Raw genomic sequence first — 18,278 nt, 5'->3', positions numbered from 1 at the left:
AGTTTGTATGTATTTATTTCGCTAAGATCTGATTTATTTTTTAGCAATAATTCAAATTCTGATTAGTTTCTCTTTCGTACCTTCTAAAGTTTGATTAATTTCAGTTACGCATAAGCAAGTATATGTACAGCACAGAAGTCCACAAGGGGAGGAATCAATTAAATAAACTATGCTAGGGTGCTCCAACCATATCATGAAATTCTCCTTCATTTCCATTCTCATAAACACCCTGTTTACCTTTCATAGGTGTACCCACCACTTGATCCCCCTCAACTGTAACCTCTTTATCCCGGAATTGTCGCATAAGTTGAAGAAACTGACTGTTCTGAAACTTATCGCTTTGATTATCACTAACACTCGATAGGAGTTCACCTGCTGTGCGTGATAGGGCGTCTGTCGCATGTGTGTTCTCTTCGATTGTTGCGACTGCGGGATCCTGAATGGTGTCTGCGCCGACCGGAGCTTGATTGAGAAGATCGTTTTCCGCTCTGTCGAGGTCAAACTCTGCTTTTTGATCGGCATTTGCTTGTTCCGAAACTATCGCGGCCTCCTGTTGAGCTCTGGTTATTTCCAATTCTTGCTCCTGTTCTCGCGCTCTCTCCATCTCCGCATTAGCTGCTTCGTCAAAAGCTCTAGCAAATGCCGCATCATCAAAAGCTTCATTGTTTTCCACCGATGATTGTCTTGTGGATATAAGTTGATTTTGTTGCATAAGAACTCTCGGCATTGGATTGTATCCATGATTCATCATAGAAGGACCATTCAGACCATTCATTGACATAACAGGTTGTTTCCCTTGCGCGATTGATCCCGAACCTCCATAACTTTGCGCAAACTCCTGATGCCATCCACCGCCCATTTGCGATTGATTCGTTTGATGTAATTCTTGTTGTTGAAATTGCGCCTGAGGACCGGATATGCTCATATTTTGAAAATCGGTAGCCCATCCTTGACCTGCGGCGAATTGTGATGGTGCATTTTGAAAGGATTGAGGAGACGGAGTTTGAAAGTGTCGAGGAGAAAAGTTTTGGATCGATGGAGAAGGACTAAATGTTTGGTGACCAGCTTGAAAAGCTGCGAATTCAGCATCTAGCTGACCTGCATTTGGACCTAAAGAATTTCGGAACCCCTGTTAGTGTTGTTAGTAAATGTGATAGGTGACATTGTTATGCGATTAGAATTATGGGAATATTGTATGACATACTTGCGAAGGCGATGCTCGCCCAACTAATCGATCTTGTTGTAAGGTGCGGTCAACATTCGAATGCTTTTGGAAATTCTGCAAAGCATTGGATGGACCACAAAGGTTGTCTGCCATTGTTTGAAGTTATTCAAAAGATTGTGTTGCTTTGATGATTTAATTGTAATCAAAGATTACAAAATCCAATATGACGATTCGGGAATGTGAGGGTAATTGTCGAACCGAGGCCCATGAAATGAATCTGTGAAAGTGCAAAAGGGATAAGAAGAATAAATCTATTAGAGAATTAATTATCAAATGACTACGGGGTATATAGAGGATGTAGAGTATATAGAGAAGAGTCTATCTCATTAATCAATGATCCAAAAAGAAATAATGAGATGAGAAAGAAAGGAGAGAAAGTATGAGAGAAGAGAAGATTCAAAGATGTCATAGATAAAGGCTAGGGACTAGTATATGAACTTGGGATTTTGCCTCTCGCGGCACTCTAAATGGTAAGCGGTAAGGATAACGATTACCTTATCACAAACTCACATGCTTTCAATGTGATCGGTAAAACGTTTCACCGATGCACACTAAAGCGGTAAGTGCCGCTTAGATACGATCTGGCAGCATCAGTCAGTCGGGAGCTTCGAGAATCTGGGAGGTTTTTTGAAATACATAGTAGCATACAATCATTTAATACTTTTTCAAATTGAGTCAATATGGCGCAAGTAATAACCAATGCAGGCCATGATGATATGATTGTGAGTATCATAAGTCCTCTCTTCTATATACCGCAGGAACCTTCATGCAATATACATGAAGCGCTCACTCTAATGTCAATAAACTAATTGGTTGCTATATAGCATGATGCAGCTTTAGATTATTATGGTCGCAGACTCGCAACATGTTCATCGGATCGCACCGTTAAGATTTTTGAAATCGAAGGAGAAACACATCGCCTTACAGAAACACTGAAAGGGTATGTTGTTCTTGTGAATTCCTTCAAACACTTCAAATACACGGGCCTGCAACCTTGCGCCCAACACATTACACATACTCATCTTTCACCTCATATCTCACCGTTTTTTATTACGATCTATCTCCCGAATGTTCTAGCTAACACTTCAAATCCATAGTCATGAAGGGGCCATCTGGTCCATCTCCTGGGCCCATCCAAAATACGGCAACATCCTCGCCTCCGCAGGCTACGACGGAAAAGTCCTCATCTATCGCGAAACCTCCTCAGTCTGGACAAAAATTTACGATTTTGCCCTTCACACCGCTTCCGTTAATTCTCTCTCCTGGTGTCCTCACGAATCTGGATGTCTTCTCGCATGCGCTTCCTCAGATGGAAACGTATCGGTCTTAGAATTCAAAGATAATTCTATGGATCACAAGATTTTCCATGCACATGGTATTGGTGTGAACAGTGTTTCTTGGGCACCATCTTCGCAGCCAGGTAGCTTGGTGAGCGCCAATGCGGGTGGAAAGGAGGGGGGAGTTAGGAGATTTGTCACTGGAGGGAGTGATAATCTTTTGAGGATATGGGGATGGGATCAGGCTAGTTTGAGTTATAAAGTTGAGGGTGCTCCATTACAAGGGCACGGGGACTGGGTTAGAGATGTTGCGTGGAGTCCTACGGTTTTGCAGAAGAGTATGTTCGCCCTATATCGATTCTCGTCTTTCAATAACTTTTCCCTTTCTCTCAAAATTTATTTCACACAACTAACACCCAAAAGGTTACATAGCATCCGCCTCCCAAGACAAAACCGTCAGAATCTGGACCTCATCCGCAGCCAATCCAGGCCAATGGGAATCCAAAGTCCTACAATTCGAACGCGAAGTCTGGCGCGTGTCGTGGAGTTTAAGCGGGAATGTATTAGCAGTCAGCGGGGGAGATAATAAAGTTTCTCTATGGAAGGAGAACCTAAGGGGCGAGTGGGAATGCGTCAAGGAAATCGAGGAATAGACGCGCGAGAAGCGACAAGAGGCAATACAAGCGGAGATGCGATGAGAGTTTTGACCGAGGGTAGAAGAGAGGCGTTTCGGGACAGGCAGGCAGGCAGGCAAACAAACATAACATAACATAACATAACATACATCATACGTATTGGCAGCCAGCTGGTATGTGTGAAATGAAAAAATCAAAAAGAAAGCAAGAAAGAACGAAACATAAAGACCTCATGATCCTATCCCTTTGTGACTTATAAATGTTTGTTGTGTATGAACCCGTTGCTCCCCCACTGATTTCTTGTCGTTAGCGATTTACCCATTCAAGGACTGTTCCATGGAATTCATTTTACATTCTTCTTTTTGAAAAATACCCTCAGCAATAAGTAAGCATCAAATTATCATTTACATTAGCATAAGGAGCTACTTAGATATACATCTATATCTACATACCTAGCTAGTATACATCTTCACATGCGCACAGCACAGCACAGCATTAGGCGAGCAGGATAATTTTACTAATTCTCATTTCCATTCTATCAATCATCTCGTTCCCTATATTGATTTTGGAGTGACGTGATACGCACTTCAATCTACTTCAGCTCAAGCTCAAGCTCAAGATTTCCGAGAAAAGGGAAAAAAAAAAAAAAAACAAAATGCGAAACCATTGAACCAAGGAGATTCCATCAATTGCCCAACGCATGCAATACTTTCCGATCCTGATCTAGCATTCTACTGGAGCTCAAATTCTGCTCTCCTACCACCACCAGAAAGTGCACATGCAGACGCGAACGCGAACGCGGATGTAAGTGCAGTTTCATAGATTCAAAGATTACCACCCTGATCCAACGCCAAATTGGGGGTATATCCATGACCAGATCCATTTATATCCATCTATAACCCCAATCCTCAAATAAAACTCATCCTGCATACTCGCCCACTCCTTCCTGCGAGAGAAAACATCAATAGGAAACGAATAAGGGAAGAAATTGCGCAAAAAATATGTCTGAGAGGAGACTCTCGAAGTATGTCAAAGAATGTATGTGAAAAGAATGCTGAAAGTTGGTAAATATGTCCAAAGTCGAATTGAAAAAAAATTGTGGTAAACGATGCACGAGATTCGTTGTAAATTAAAAAAGGTATTCCATAATGTATGTTGAAAAGTGCTTTTCGTACTGTTGGTCCAAAATGATACTGTAAGTTGAAATGAAATGAAATTGAAATTGTTGTAATGCCGAGAATAGTTCATGTCCGAGATGAAAGCCGTCTGATGGGCGTCGGGTATGTATTTGAACGATATGCTTAATGCTGATGTTAATGCTAATGTTTTAAGGAAGGTATTATAATCTTGATACATTTTTTCTGTATGTACCGTTGAGCTGATTGTCGTAGATTGAGGAACTGAATCTCCAGTTTATGATGCTAACATTGGGTCGTTTCTTCGAATCCTTGTAGGTCATGCTTGGGAGAGCAAAAGCTAACAATGACCATTAAACTTCATGAGACGGAAGAATTCCAGCGCTTCTTTGCCATCAATAGGCTCGTGCGCATCACTTTCATCCACATTCCAGAAAATGAATGGCCCTGACATAACGTCCCTATGAGCAATAGCTAATGCATCAAACCATCGACCAATAATGATGCGACCGCCAGGCAAAACACAACCTTCGTAGCCCCAAGTCTGACCTCGATCGTAGTCTCCATTCTTATCAGGGAAAAACTTCATGATGATGATTCTCTGGAAGCCAGGGATCCCATGCTGTAGAGGAATTGCATGTACAGCTCCATATAGATGGGCAGTCGAGACAGAGTCACGCGAAGAACCATAAAAGTATTTTACACCAGGGTTGGGGTTCACTTTGGGCTTTTTGTGGTCCTTTCCTGATCGGCTCGATCGAGTGCTGCGTCTCGACCCATGGCGATGAGTGGGCTCAGGAACGGCATTAGAAAATGGGTCACTTTGAAGAATATTTTCCCACGATCTGGGCCAATTTCGCTCGCTGAACTTTTGGTTGTCAAACAATAACGAGATATCCTGTAAGACCTCGGTTAGTCATCCTGCATCACTGACATCTCAAAGTGAGCTTACCTGAAAAGATTCCCCACCATCTAGTTCGTCCGAGTAGGGGCCGTCATCTGTGTCTTCTTCAGCCTGTCTTATTCTTGCCAATTCATCGCCGTCCATATAAACTAATGTCGGATTAGCCTTTCAAGTCCTCAACACGAAAAATTGTCTTCGGCACTCACAATAGGCTCCTTTCCAACGATTTCCCAGCTCTTGAGTACCTGATTTCAATCGACCCAACCATGGCTGTGGCAATTGGCTTTGGTGCAGATCGGCATAGGCATGAGCAAGAAGCCCTTCACCTTTTCCAGCCTTGAGGTGGAACTTGAAGAAGTTCGCTACATGCAAGCACCAACGGACGTTGAGATCGCCTTTCCATCTCCCAAGGAATAGGGGTTGCCTTGTTGGTGCAGCATAAACCTCCGCTTGAGATAAGTCGAAATGAGATATTGTGTTTGTGCAGTATCTTGGATCCCAAGATATTGACGTCAAGCATAATTGAATCAATAACACCCGGGTATTAGCATCAGCATTGCCATCGACAGAGCAAATGGCTTTTAAACCCCAGTTGTTCTTGGTCTTCGCAATTGAATCAATGATATCAATTATGTCTCCAGTATGAGGTATGCCAGATACGAAGGAAACGTAATTTCGAATGTAGTCGAGATTGCGACCCACAATCACTTTGTCGCCATTACCATCATAGCCTCTGCAAGCATCGGATTCTGTGTCCTCCAATTAGTATGCACACTCTACCAATGGACTTGCCAGGATACATACCGATGATAAGATTCTGAAGCATATCGAGGACTTTTTCTTGCGCTTGTTCTATCTGTTTGATAACTGAATTGCCCAGGTACCTGTACTCATTCAAGTCGAACTTGGTGTAAAGTCTTGTGGTGGCGGATCTGAACTTGTACTTTTGTGTCAAAAGCGGTAAAGACAAATTTGGTACAGCATCAAATTTCTCTAGGAATCGATAACGCCAGACACTGTCAGAGATGGCACTGTAAGTCTTCTTACAGACTCGTGAATATCGAGTGATATCTGCATCGGAGGGTAGAAACATAGCGATAGCCTGGTGGACCTGCATTTGAGTGGTTAGTGAATAAAGTCAACAGAGAAACACGGCAGGTCACACGATCGAGAATCTACAATACACCTCGAAGAGCATGGGGATAATGGACGTCGTCGGCGATAACACATTGGATTTTAGCATTCAAACGAATGAATTCCATAGGTCTTCACCGGTGCTATGGCGTATTTGGTCGAAGATCTTGACAGAAAAGATTCAAGCGTAGAAGCGTACCTCAGTTGGAACTTTCTTAATCAACTCATCCAGCTTGACACTTCGAGCAACGACTTCCGCTGTCAATGCAGGAGGTCGCGAATCAACTATAATAACTGAGCCTGTATCGGAATCATCGCCGTCGTCGTCGTCTCTTCCATCAGTAGTAAAACTACTGTTGGCTGCATCGATCTGAGAATCTTCGTCGTCATCGTCACTATCCGAGATCTCTATATAATTCTTGGCTCGCTTGGTTTGAGGAACTTGGAAAGATTCATCTGTCTTTCTCTTGGATAAGGTATATGGAAGTTTCGTCTGAATCGCCTGACGAGAGGCAATCTTTTTCCTCTTGGTAGGCATGGTGAAGTTCGCAAGCGATGATGATGAATGGGTTGGATCGGAAAGAGGAATTGCGAGTGCAAGTGCAAGAGCTTCAATTGACTATCTTGGGAGAATTATAAGACACCGCAATAGTGTTGAAGGATAGGAAACGTGCTTGGTGGTGAAGTGATAGGTGTGATAGGTATGATAGCTGGATGAGAATTAAAAGTGATGGGATTTTGGGGAAAAAATAAATAGTGCCGTCCACTTAGGTAGGTAGTTGGTGAATCCAGGCCAGCTAATTTAGGGCTAAAGATCGTAAGTTCGCAAGCAACATATCAATACCTACCTAGGCATATATGAGAGATCAAATCGATAATGACAAAGATCTATGTGATTTTTGTGATGCTACCAACATATCCTTAGAATAAAAGATCTACTTTGAGGTTTGAGATATTGGGGAGGGGCATGGTGGTGGAGGTGGTGAAAAAGACAGCCTTACCCCTCAATGTCGAGCCTCGCATAAGATTGGAAAGATTACACTCACCTGCAGGAGCCACACGTGCATCACGACTTTCGATTGGTCGAAGGCAGGGGACGCAAACAAATGACCGACGGGGCTCACCAAACAGAATTTCGAGTGGTAAGAGATTTGAATTTATTGAGGATAGAAACAATAGGAAGAGAGGGTAATTTTCGAAATCTAGACGATGCTTTGCTGTAGGCAAGACTTGAGATTGCATCGAATTTTTATGACCGTCGTTGAGTTGTTGGAGTGAATTGTGTAGTGGCTTAGAGAGGTGGTAAGGTTACATGGTGATCCCATATCTTCAACCTTCAAACGATGATCATAGCCTGAACATTGAAAGTCAAGGCCATACAGGTAGGAAAATAGCAGAGGTTGTTAGAATGGTTGTTCGCCTTTGGTTTCAGCCTTTTGGAATTGATAGTAGATCACGGTAGCATTGGTGAAGTCGTTGTTGATGTGCACCGTTTCATATACGCTTATAATTACGAGACAAAAGAATGAAGAGGGACATCAAGATCAAAGAGAAAGAAAATTTGGATTCGTTTGCTTTTCCTCAAGGTCTTCTTCATACCATCTTCTATGCAATAAAGATTTCCTGCACCCTCTATATAATATACTAGTAGGGAGTAGTAATCTTTTCTGGAGGATTACCCATAACCTTACCTAACTTGAATCGATGTTTGTTTTTTGTGATGGCTAAAAAGTAAATATATAATAGTCTACTGCCAGCTAGGTAAGATTACCTACAACAAGATGCTACTAATAAATAGGTACTTTTAGCACATCCCGGTGAGTAGGCTCTTTATCATGATTCTTTGGATGGCAAGCTTGAGACAAGACAAGTCAATTCATATCTTCAACAATGTCAATAATAAATATGTTTCCAATATGCCGAGGTCACTCTACTTATAACGTCAATGTCTCATTTCATTTCATCTATCTCATCTCTTATCCAACTTTTAATCCCCATCTTTGATAAGGTTATTTATTGACATCTCCTTTTCCAAATTTTGAGTTGTCTTTATCTTCGTATCTAGCCATCGGTCTTTCTCCATACCTTAAACCCTCAAGTCAACTATCTTCAGAATTCCAACAGCCCGGATATCGCCTTTTCCCTAGTATCTCGTGGCTTTCTCGGAAACATCTTTATGATCTTCTCTCCGTCTGGGCAAAGCAACGGGTAAGCTTGATCCAGCATTCTGGGCATAAACCTTATGCACCTTTCCATCATCTTATTCACAACTTCCGTTCTGGGCAACAGCCTGGGCAGTGGGCAATCTAATCTGCACCTCATCTTGCAGCAAATCAAGTATATACGGAGGAGTAACACCAACAACCATCAACATGTCTTCCATGCATACGCAGTGGGTACTACACACAGAACAAGGATTAATTCATTCTGTATGGATAATGGATTGAATTCTTCTCACAAACTTCCAATCAAAAGTCATCTGCACGAGTATGTCTCGTACTCCTCCTCCACCTCTCCCGACCTCTCCCCCCTCTCCTCTCCTTTTACTTATCTACCGAGGAGGTTACGGCTTAACTTTAACTTCATTTTCTTGACCAACATTCATTGTTAAGAGGCCCCTCAACCACCCTCTTTAAGAAACCTGGAATTAGAAACCCCGAAGGCAAATATGGATACACCGTCTCCACAATCATCGGATCTAGATCAAGATAAGCATCATAAGGGACAATAAACCAATCATTGATATTCATTGTTCATTTTCCTTGCAGTGGCCATCATTCGACCAAACCCGTCTCCATAGATTCTGACATGGATAAACCTATCCAAGTCAACACAATGCTGCGGATAGTAGGGCTATGCGGCACGGAATTTATTTTCTAAATTTCTTATCGAAATATTCCTTCATTCCGTTTTCTTCCCATGATCTTCTCATTTCATTCACGAATATTCTCATCTTGTGGGATATATTTCTCGTACCTGGCATAAGCCTTCGATGAATTGATCATCCAACCTTCTTGTCCACACACCGTCAGCCAAGGACGTTAAGTTAGTGCCCCTAATATTTTTATATTTTTCTACTACATTATATATACGGAGTACTCTTTTATACATTGATCCTTTGGGCCAAGCAACTCGTTTATTGTGCGCTCGCCATGGCTTCTACCGATAATGCCGAGAAGAAGATCGATGAGAGTACCAGGGCTTCAGATTCATCCAATATTGAGAAGGGTGATGTCATTCCACGAAATGAAAACGCTGCGACGAGACACGAAGACCAAACAATCGCTATTCTCGAACTCGTAAAAGCCCAAGATGTTCATCATCCTATGCATTGGTCCGCCTTCAAACGATGGGGTATCGTGCTTATTTACTGTATGTTGCAGACTTTTGTTGCACTTACCAGTACAACTTATGTCTCCGCCGAGTTCTTGATACAAGAGAAGTTTGGAGGGACGACTCAAGTTGTTACTCTGGGCCAGAGTATGTTCATTTTGGGAACAGCGGTCGGTCCTATATTCTTGGGTCCATTATCGTAGGTTGAACACAGCATATGGCGCTCACTGCGATCATCGTGCTTGTGAACAGAACCATAACTGAACATTTACAGTGATCTTGGTGGCCGTAAATGGATTTATGTCATTAGCATTGCATTCTATGCAATTTTGAACTTTGTAAGTGACTCGAGGATATACCCATGGAATCTTTTTTAACATCATTTAGGGAACCGCATATGCTCTTAATCTTCCTATGCTCATCATCTTCATGTTCCTTGCGGGCACAGCTGGCTCTACTGCCCTTTCGAATGTAGCTGGTACAATTGCGGATTTGTTTGGAGATATTGATGGTGCTGGACAAGCAATGGCACTTTTCGTCATGTGTAAGATCCGAGAAATATTCCAGTCTCCGCCTCAGAAGCGCTAATGACTTGCATATAGCTGCAAATATTGGTCCATCTCTCGGTTCCCCCGTGGGGGAGTGGATAGCGGATAACTCGAACATGGGTCTTAAATGGATCTTCTTAATCAATGTAATTATTGGTTTTGCATTCGCTATCATCATGTGTTTCATTCCAGAAACATTACCAAGATTGGTTATCGCCAAAGCAGCCGCAAAGAATCAAACCGTTGATGATCAAGAAGCTGCTATCTTGACAAGCAAACTCAACGTTCTTCAAGAAATGAAGTTTATCACGACCATGACATTCAGAATTATGTTCACGGAACCAGTGGTTTTATTCCTTGGCTTGTACAATGGTTTCGCTTACGGTATCCTCTTCTTATACCTTGATGGAGTATTTGATGTTTTCGTCGTCAATAACGGTCTCTCTTACATCGGTGCGGATCTCACGTACCTCAACTTCGTCGTCGGAGTAGTCGTCATGTTCCTCTTCGTTCCGGTTCAAACTTGGTTCTACGCGAGAGATCGTAAGAAGCATGGTATCAACCGACCAGAAGCTAGATTCCTCACTTCTTTAGTTACCGTCTGGCTTTTCCCAGTCACACTCCTTTGGTTCGCTTTCACCTCTGATGGAAGCGTATCTTATTGGTCACCAGTTGTCGCGGGTGGTGTTCTTGGTTTTGCAGATCCATTATTATGGCTCAGTATGCTTAACTACATTACTGGTATGTTTTCATTTTCAATCCATCATTAATTACCCCTTACCTTACATCTCGCTAATTTCAATTCCTTCACTGTAGACTCCTATCCCAACGTCGCCGGTGCCGCGATCGCAGCTTTCCTCATTCCGTCCTTTGCTCTCGCAGCTGGTCTTGCTCATCTCGGTGTCCTCATGTTCGATAATATGTCGACGAAATGGGCTATGGGTACTATTGGATTCATTAGTATTGGCCTGTGTGCGTTGATTTACTTTATCTATTTCTTTGGTGCGAAAGTAAGAGCAAGATCGAAGCTTGCGAGAAGATTTTAGTTGTTTGTTGTATGGATATATGTGTGTATGTAGGTATGAAATGATGGATAGATGCATGAATGAGTAAATAAATGTATGGTAGAATCTTGGATTGGTGGATTGATGGGATAAGGTGTATGAGATTTTGCTTAATTAGCATTGTATTGTACTGTATTGTATTGCATTGGGTAGCGTGGATTGAATAAGATAGGGTTAAAAGTTCTTTAGCGGATGAATGGGTTTGTAGATGGATGATAGTGATGTATATTATAATGTATATATATAGAGAGAGAGAGATGTTAGATGTTAGATGTTAAATATTAGATATGAACCAGACGATGGGGAAATGTCATTTTTATTTTTTTACTTCCTTTTTATTTATTGTTTAATAATATGAAGAAATCTCCGTATGTATAAAGAAAGTACCTATATTACTAAGTAATTCAACTAAGGTTATGAAAAAGTTTATATCTAATTATAAAATCACTTCATAATCTTAATTTTAATTCTCTAGAACCAAAGAACTGGGAATTGATTTTACTTACTTGATGTTTTATAATCTTATATGAGTATCTAGTTAATATGATTTGGTTTTTAATTAGATTACTCTTTGCGGGACTGTTGATTTATCTATTATTTGGTGATGGTTTTTTTCTTATTCTAATCTTAGACTCGGGTAGAAGGGAATTTGCAATTAGACAAGGAAAATGATAGAGAGAAAAGACAAGGAAACTAATGCATTCATTCATTCGTTTCGTTCCTTCGTCCGTTCTTTCAAGTTAATAAATATAATTGTTCTTACTATTCAAAGGGCCCTTTATATCCCCCTTCAGGCCTTTGATCAAATAACCCTAAGCGACCTTTTAAGAACAATGGCATTGTGTAGTAGGTTCTTAGATACAATGCAGATGTGCTCCCTACACCAACAACAATTTGACTTGAAATAATATAAGGGAGTATGAAGAAAGGAGCAAAGAGAAGAGGAATTGAACATGTTTTAGGATAGAAAGATAAATGACTTGGATATTTCAGAGATAGGATTTTAATTTCAATCATTCATTCGCACTTCAATCACACAATGTATACAACACAACACAACACAACACAACACACATACAATCCCGCACCAATAACTCGCGAACTCGGTAAGTATCCTACTCTTATACATTTTCTACTTCTATCCATCTAAATCTCCAGCAACATGCAAGACACAAAGATGCAAGACACAAAGACGCAAGCTACAAATATACCAAAAAAAATATCGCAAGATATAATCATGCAAGATATAATAATCCAAGAAGCAATCATGCAAGATATAATCATGCGGGATATAATAACGCAGACGCAGGAAGTCATCATGATGGAAACGATTATTGAAGATCCGCCTGTACGAGATATTATCATGCAAGATAATAGCATTAGTATTGAGGATTCTATCAAGACGAGGGAAGATATTATTATGAGTAATACCAGTACCAATACCAATACCATTCCTATCCATGAAGAGATAAGTTCTATTCCCTCTGACACATTGATGGAAATGGAAATCGACGCAGTAGCAGTAGCAGTAGCAGGAACTCCAGATACCATCATGGAAGATCTAGTATGCACCGCAAACTTAAATCTAGAAGTACAAGTACAAGAAAGATACATGGCCGAGATGGAAATAGATACCCCACTCGAGGATATAGATACTATCATGGCAGAAGCAGTTCTAGGACTTGAACTAGAAGATACGGTCATGGAAGATGTAAGTAAGATTACTCCCACACAAAACCAAAACCAAAACCAAAACCAGAACCAAAAAAAATCTTCCTCTACCCGCTGGAAACGCTATGGAAAGAAAAACCAGTAGATAGATAAATCTCTGGTAGGTATACAGGTAGGCATACAGGTAGGTTGGGATACTTGGAGCAGTACTTGGAACGTATCGGTATAGTTTGCAATTTCTTTTTTTTTCAAGATTAGATTACTGTTTTCTGTTTCAGAAATCTACTGAACGCGCCACCTCTCAGCAAGCATTCTTTCCTATCTCATATTGTTTTTTCCGACTCTTATCAGGCTGGTCCTATAAGTTAGTCAACTCCCAGGCTGGCCCTACGAGTCAACTCTGGTACTCTTTGCGATTAGATTTCCTTGATAATTTAAAATTAGAAAAAAACAAAAAATAGAATTTCTTTATGTTATAAAACAACAAGCTTTTGTGCTAATGCTAATGAAATTGATTGATTGATTCGTGATTGAGAAAATTTTTCGTAGTAGTTATAAATTAGCTACGAGCTAGTCCGACAACCCCTAATAATGGAAATAGTAGAGTATTCATATTGAGAGATTTCTACTTTACTCTTAGCAATAGGCTTTTCTTGATTTTAGACCTCTGCTTATAAATCTCTATACTATCTTACTTGAGACAGTATAATCAAAAATCCCATGCAAATTCCTGGCTTAGAAATCTCATCATGATAATCATCATCACAACTAGAACCGGTTCCTCATTTCGTGAAACTCATCATCGTAATCATAATTTATATCATCCATCTCAACTCAATTCATTTCAATTCATGCCACAATATAAACACGTAAACGTTCCCCAAAACCCCCCATGCCATGCCGCATCCAATCCACCCACTGAAATATACAGTGTATTCACAAGCACAGTACAAGAAACCAAATGAAGCACAAACCACCAATAGGCATAATATCAACATAAACCCAAAACTCCTCTTTTCATATCTTGAACATTTTCATCGTTCCCCAAGTTCACGAAGTTACTCGACTGTGATTTCCGCTGTTGGATCCTTTCTAATATCCAATTCCATCAAACCCTCTTTCTTTTCAATGACAAGACCCTTCTCATTAGCCAAATGTAATAGACAGATAAAACAATAACTGGTTGAGATATCATTCATGACTTGTTTTGGGTATACAGTCTGGAGGTTTTGCATGACTGTTGTAAATTGGAGGGTTTCATTTTCATCAGTAGGTAATTTAAGAGGTGGTGTGGGGAGACGTGATGCGGAAAGTGAGGTATCCTGTTTTAATCTATGTTAGTGATAAAGTTTGGGGTTGAGATACAGGGTATGAGGAACTCACAGGTTGTTCAGGCTCACTAAATCCAATACCCTTCCATAATTCCTCTTTCAGTCTCCTCACATCAACCTTCTTAGCAACTCTAGCATATTGTACATATTCTGGTCTTAATCTTCGACTCTGTGTAACCAATTGTGTACCGAAAGCACCTTCTTCGCCGTCAACACCTTGAGGTCCGGCATTTAATATAGCAGTGATACCATCGATACCACCTGCACCTTGTCCTTGAGCTCCAGGTGAAAACTGTTCGCGTGCATCGGCGAATTCCAAATCATCATCGTCGTCAATACCACCCGGCATTGCCAAACCATCATCTTGAAAGAAGTTGGCATCGTAATCTCCATGAGGTGGAGCCTCATCCTCCAACGTGTGAGCTGGTTCTTCTTTTCGCGCCCAATAATCTTCACCAATTTCACCTTCAGGGATGTCATCCTCCTTCTTTTGACCAAAAGTTCCAGATTTTGCTCCAAATCCAGATTTTCGACTACCCATTCTAGCTTTGGGCTTAAGGAAAAGGCGTAACAACTGTTTGGAGTTAAAATGCTTATCATCGGGAAGAAGATTCCTCGTTTTAGATTTCCAGTCCTTCTTTGGGAGAGATATTGTAGCATTGGTTGCTGCATGTGTATAGATAGTTTCAGCTAGGCTAGCACTTAGTGGAGACGTAAAGTCAATCTCGAAAGGCTCTTTCTCCTTGCGAATCTTCGTAACTGCTGGCTTGTTGACATCTTTAATCTTTCGTATCCTCCAATGCTCAGGACCGGCCCAGTTCTTTTGCAAGGCCTCGTCGAAATAACTTAAAATATCGTCATGTCCACCTTCCGTCTTTGAACCACGATCAAGAGAAATGACGTACTCGCCGGTCTCGGGATCGAATGAACCAGCACGCCCTTCTCCATCCTCGCCATCGCCACCATCATTGTCGTATCCTACATCGTGAACTCGCATTCGTGGTTCGATCGCGGCGTCACGAGCCCAAGCTTCACCACCTTCACCAAATCCAGCATCATCTGGAATATCGAAGTTTCCGAGGAGGCCGTCATCGTCATCATCAAATCCAACTGGGTTGTCATCATCGAGGAAAATGCCAGATCTGTTACCTACCCCATTGTCTTCTGTCTTGTCTTTATCTTGTCGCCAATCTTCCGGTGCCTTTAAGAACGGAATGTCCATGGAACCAGAAGGATCTCCAAGGTCAAAATTCTTCAATGATGGACATATATCCTGTTCTTCAAGGAAATCCAAGTTTGGGAAAAACTTGATACCTAAAGCCTCCACATCTATCTCTACATCATCTTGATCTTCGTCCTCATTGTCATCATCTTTTAGCGTAACATTTGCCGATTCTAAAACTTCTTCCTGATCCTCTTCAATAGCATCATCCTTTCGTCTTCTGCCCCGTCCTTTTGCTGATGCGTCGCCTGCATCATCACTACTATCAAAAACTATACGTCCTTTAGAATCGATTGAGAGATGATTTAAGAGAAGACCCTTGGCTCCGCCTTCATCGAAATCTGCAGATGCTTTTTTGAATAAAGGATCAACAGAAAACTCAAGTTCAAACTTTTTTAATTGTAATGCTGAAAATGAAGTTGCGAGAGTCGCTTCTGATGAACGTTGAGTCTGAATTTATGATTAGCTACGGTTTTTTAGTGCATGTAAGTAACAATGGTGTCAAAATCAAAAAGATTTTGCCAAATAGAGTTGTTACAATTCGAGTGTAGTGGTTTAGTGATTTGACGAATGCAAAGATGAAGAATTATATCAGCAAACCGCAACATCTTCACAAACTCACTAGTAAATCAACAATAGTATATAAAAGCTCAATTGCAAGCAACAAAACTATTTACCCCTAGCTGCGAGTATAAGTTGGGAGGAAAAGTGTGACACAAGGTCCCACCCAATAAACAATGGACAAGCGCCCTCCAATCAGTCCAGAAACAATATCACAGATAGATGTGGTTGAAATGTGCCCAACCTCATTTCCACTTCACTGGGTTTCCTCTGTGGAACAAAAGATAGAGTAAAAACGTATGGGGAAAAAAGGTACATACAACAGTGGGGATTCGCTGGTGGTCACCCACCCAACTACTAATCCACCGATCTGAAGCTTGTGTATGGCAGAGCGGACGGGATGCCCAATTCTCTTCAGTCTGTGGTCGTATGTGACACAAAGGGTCTCATTTGATATTATATTCAAATGAAAGTTCCTCTTCATCTCCATTTTCTCAAAACATGCCACTAGACATCAGGCCTAAGTATCCCCATTACACTCCACCAATATGCAGTATGCGGTAAATAAGAGGTAAATATAGTTTTGGTCCGCACTGATAACGTTTGAACATCTCAACTATGAGACTCCACCAGGTATCAAAGCGCATGTACTCAGGCTGAGGAAAAATAAAGCAAGTATGGATGTGCTTCAGACGTACCCTTTTCTTGGTCTTCTTCCTCACAACCCCATCCTCGTCTTCGACCTCTTCTTCGCTCTCATCACCTTCACCCTCACCTTCTTCATTCTCGCCTCTCTTCTTTTTGTTGTTCCCGCTGTCTGCTAATCCACTCAAAAGTTTGCCGGTCTCTGTAGCCACACTGTCGACTCGACTCGTGTAAATCTTCACACATCCATCAAGAGTGCAACTAGCCTTTTGGAAATTGACCCCATCACCCTCCTTCAAAAGTGACATATCATGGAAATAATCAATCAGCGCAAAGTTCCAGGAGTTGGCAGCATTGATCTTGTTGTCTGTGGCCATCTTCATCCATTCTTCGAAATTTGCGAGAATTGGAACACGCTTCATGGGGGTTACTGCGTTTCCCCCCACCATCATAACCCCGCCATCGAGTTCATTCTCTTTCCCCATACGCCCTGGGGTTCTTTGGTTTGAAGATGGCGAAGAGCTCCCTGCTCGGTTGAAATTCACCAATTTTCGTGGAGTTGCGGCTTTTTTGATTTCGTTCATCTGAGTTTCGTGATGGGCATTTCTTGATTTTAACCGTCTTGCCTTTTCTTGCGCATCATCATTGAGAGCCAATTTCACTGGCGATGTATCGTTCAAGGGTACTCTATTTCAAGTCAGTAATGAAAGGTCTTATGTTGCACAGCGCGCAAATGTAAAGTATCATATCTGCCAAAGATATGGACTTCCAAATACCATAGCAACCAGGGAATTCATACTTCACGGGAGATTTTGCGGGAGTCGATAAAGAGCCAGAAGCAACTCTGCCTCTACTCGCATTTCGATTTTGTACGACTCTAGGCATATCAAAAAAAATAAAAAAATTATCGTGGTAGACAAATCTGTTGCGATGATGCTAATAAGTTTATTAGAAGTTTGTTTATTTTCATTATTTACATTTGGCAGAGACAGCGGGGATCGAATGCACAAACCCCGGCGTTAGCTAAAATAACCTCAGGTATCAAAAGAATGGCTTACATAATATTATTGCTTCGGGAGTCGGCACTTTTAATGGGACTGACTGCATGGGATTGCCACATTCATCATGATAAATTCAAGGGTGTCGAGTTCTTTATAATTCATTCACAGATTCCCAAATCAGATAAATATTGAGTAAGAAAATATCTCCTTTTCATCCTAGCACGACATCAATTTCTCATCGCAAAAGTTGCAAAATCTTCACTCCCTTTCAAGACCTTTCACCACTCTATAAGAATAGCCGTTAAATTTGTCATTGATCGCTCTTATCAGTTTTATCGATAAGGTTATCCTTACCTACTTTTTGGTGCTAGTTCTGAAGTGAAGGTGGATTCGTACGCTTGCCATTCGATCTTATGACGACGATTCCTTTTACTGCCGGAATCTCCTTTTAATGATTTGCACCATACATGAATGAGCTCTGAACGGCTTAGCTAGCACAGCCCGGGTTACGCCTTCGAGCTTTTGCCTTGTGTCGGAGGCCTTTTGCTTCTCATGAACTTGTTGATATTTTTATCATTGTAATCGCACTTC

General features: G+C 41.2%; 7 protein-coding genes across 7 annotated transcripts; 3 read left to right on the top strand and 4 right to left on the bottom strand.

Moving 5' to 3' along the window:
* Positions 1–172: 172 nt before the first annotated feature.
* Positions 173–1,318, bottom strand: SS1G_12748 (hypothetical protein; the record flags this gene model as incomplete). Its single annotated transcript, XM_001586123.1, has 2 exons — positions 173–1,129; positions 1,205–1,318. 2 exons carry the CDS (start codon positions 1,316–1,318, stop codon positions 173–175), a joined length of 1,071 nt encoding a protein of 356 aa, XP_001586173.1.
* Positions 1,319–1,905: 587 nt separating this feature from the next.
* Positions 1,906–3,155, top strand: SS1G_12747 (hypothetical protein; the record flags this gene model as incomplete). The annotated part of the gene is made up of 4 exons (XM_001586122.1): positions 1,906–1,947; positions 2,050–2,165; positions 2,323–2,840; positions 2,935–3,155. The coding sequence occupies 4 exons, from the start codon at positions 1,906–1,908 to the stop codon at positions 3,153–3,155; spliced, it is 897 nt and encodes a 298-aa protein (XP_001586172.1).
* Positions 3,156–4,613: 1,458 nt separating this feature from the next.
* On the bottom strand, positions 4,614–6,849 carry SS1G_12746 (predicted protein; the record flags this gene model as incomplete). Its single annotated transcript, XM_001586121.1, has 5 exons — positions 4,614–5,171; positions 5,226–5,326; positions 5,384–5,926; positions 5,982–6,288; positions 6,511–6,849. The coding sequence occupies 5 exons, from the start codon at positions 6,847–6,849 to the stop codon at positions 4,614–4,616; spliced, it is 1,848 nt and encodes a 615-aa protein (XP_001586171.1).
* A 1,722-nt stretch (positions 6,850–8,571) lies between these two features.
* On the bottom strand, positions 8,572–8,916 carry SS1G_12745 (predicted protein; the record flags this gene model as incomplete). Its single annotated transcript, XM_001586120.1, has 2 exons — positions 8,572–8,710; positions 8,879–8,916. 2 exons carry the CDS (start codon positions 8,914–8,916, stop codon positions 8,572–8,574), a joined length of 177 nt encoding a protein of 58 aa, XP_001586170.1.
* Positions 8,917–9,463: 547 nt separating this feature from the next.
* On the top strand, positions 9,464–11,238 carry SS1G_12744 (hypothetical protein; the record flags this gene model as incomplete). Its single annotated transcript, XM_001586119.1, has 5 exons — positions 9,464–9,843; positions 9,919–9,982; positions 10,032–10,188; positions 10,247–10,933; positions 11,009–11,238. 5 exons carry the CDS (start codon positions 9,464–9,466, stop codon positions 11,236–11,238), a joined length of 1,518 nt encoding a protein of 505 aa, XP_001586169.1.
* Positions 11,239–12,418: 1,180 nt separating this feature from the next.
* On the top strand, positions 12,419–13,072 carry SS1G_12743 (predicted protein; the record flags this gene model as incomplete). Its single annotated transcript, XM_001586118.1, has 1 exon — positions 12,419–13,072. One exon carries the CDS (start codon positions 12,419–12,421, stop codon positions 13,070–13,072), a length of 654 nt encoding a protein of 217 aa, XP_001586168.1.
* Positions 13,073–13,985: 913 nt separating this feature from the next.
* Positions 13,986–17,571, bottom strand: SS1G_12742 (hypothetical protein; the record flags this gene model as incomplete). Its single annotated transcript, XM_001586117.1, has 6 exons — positions 13,986–14,249; positions 14,311–15,930; positions 16,103–16,149; positions 16,636–16,657; positions 16,740–17,373; positions 17,486–17,571. The coding sequence occupies 6 exons, from the start codon at positions 17,569–17,571 to the stop codon at positions 13,986–13,988; spliced, it is 2,673 nt and encodes an 890-aa protein (XP_001586167.1).
* Between the last annotated feature and the right edge of the window lie 707 nt (positions 17,572–18,278).

This window comes from Sclerotinia sclerotiorum, genomic scaffold (genome assembly GCF_000146945.2).
Source record: "Sclerotinia sclerotiorum 1980 UF-70 scaffold_22 genomic scaffold, whole genome shotgun sequence".
Lineage (NCBI taxonomy): Eukaryota > Fungi > Ascomycota > Leotiomycetes > Helotiales > Sclerotiniaceae > Sclerotinia > Sclerotinia sclerotiorum.
The sequence above is the reverse complement of the archived record's forward strand: the minus strand, read 5'-3'. Positions and strand labels throughout refer to the sequence as shown.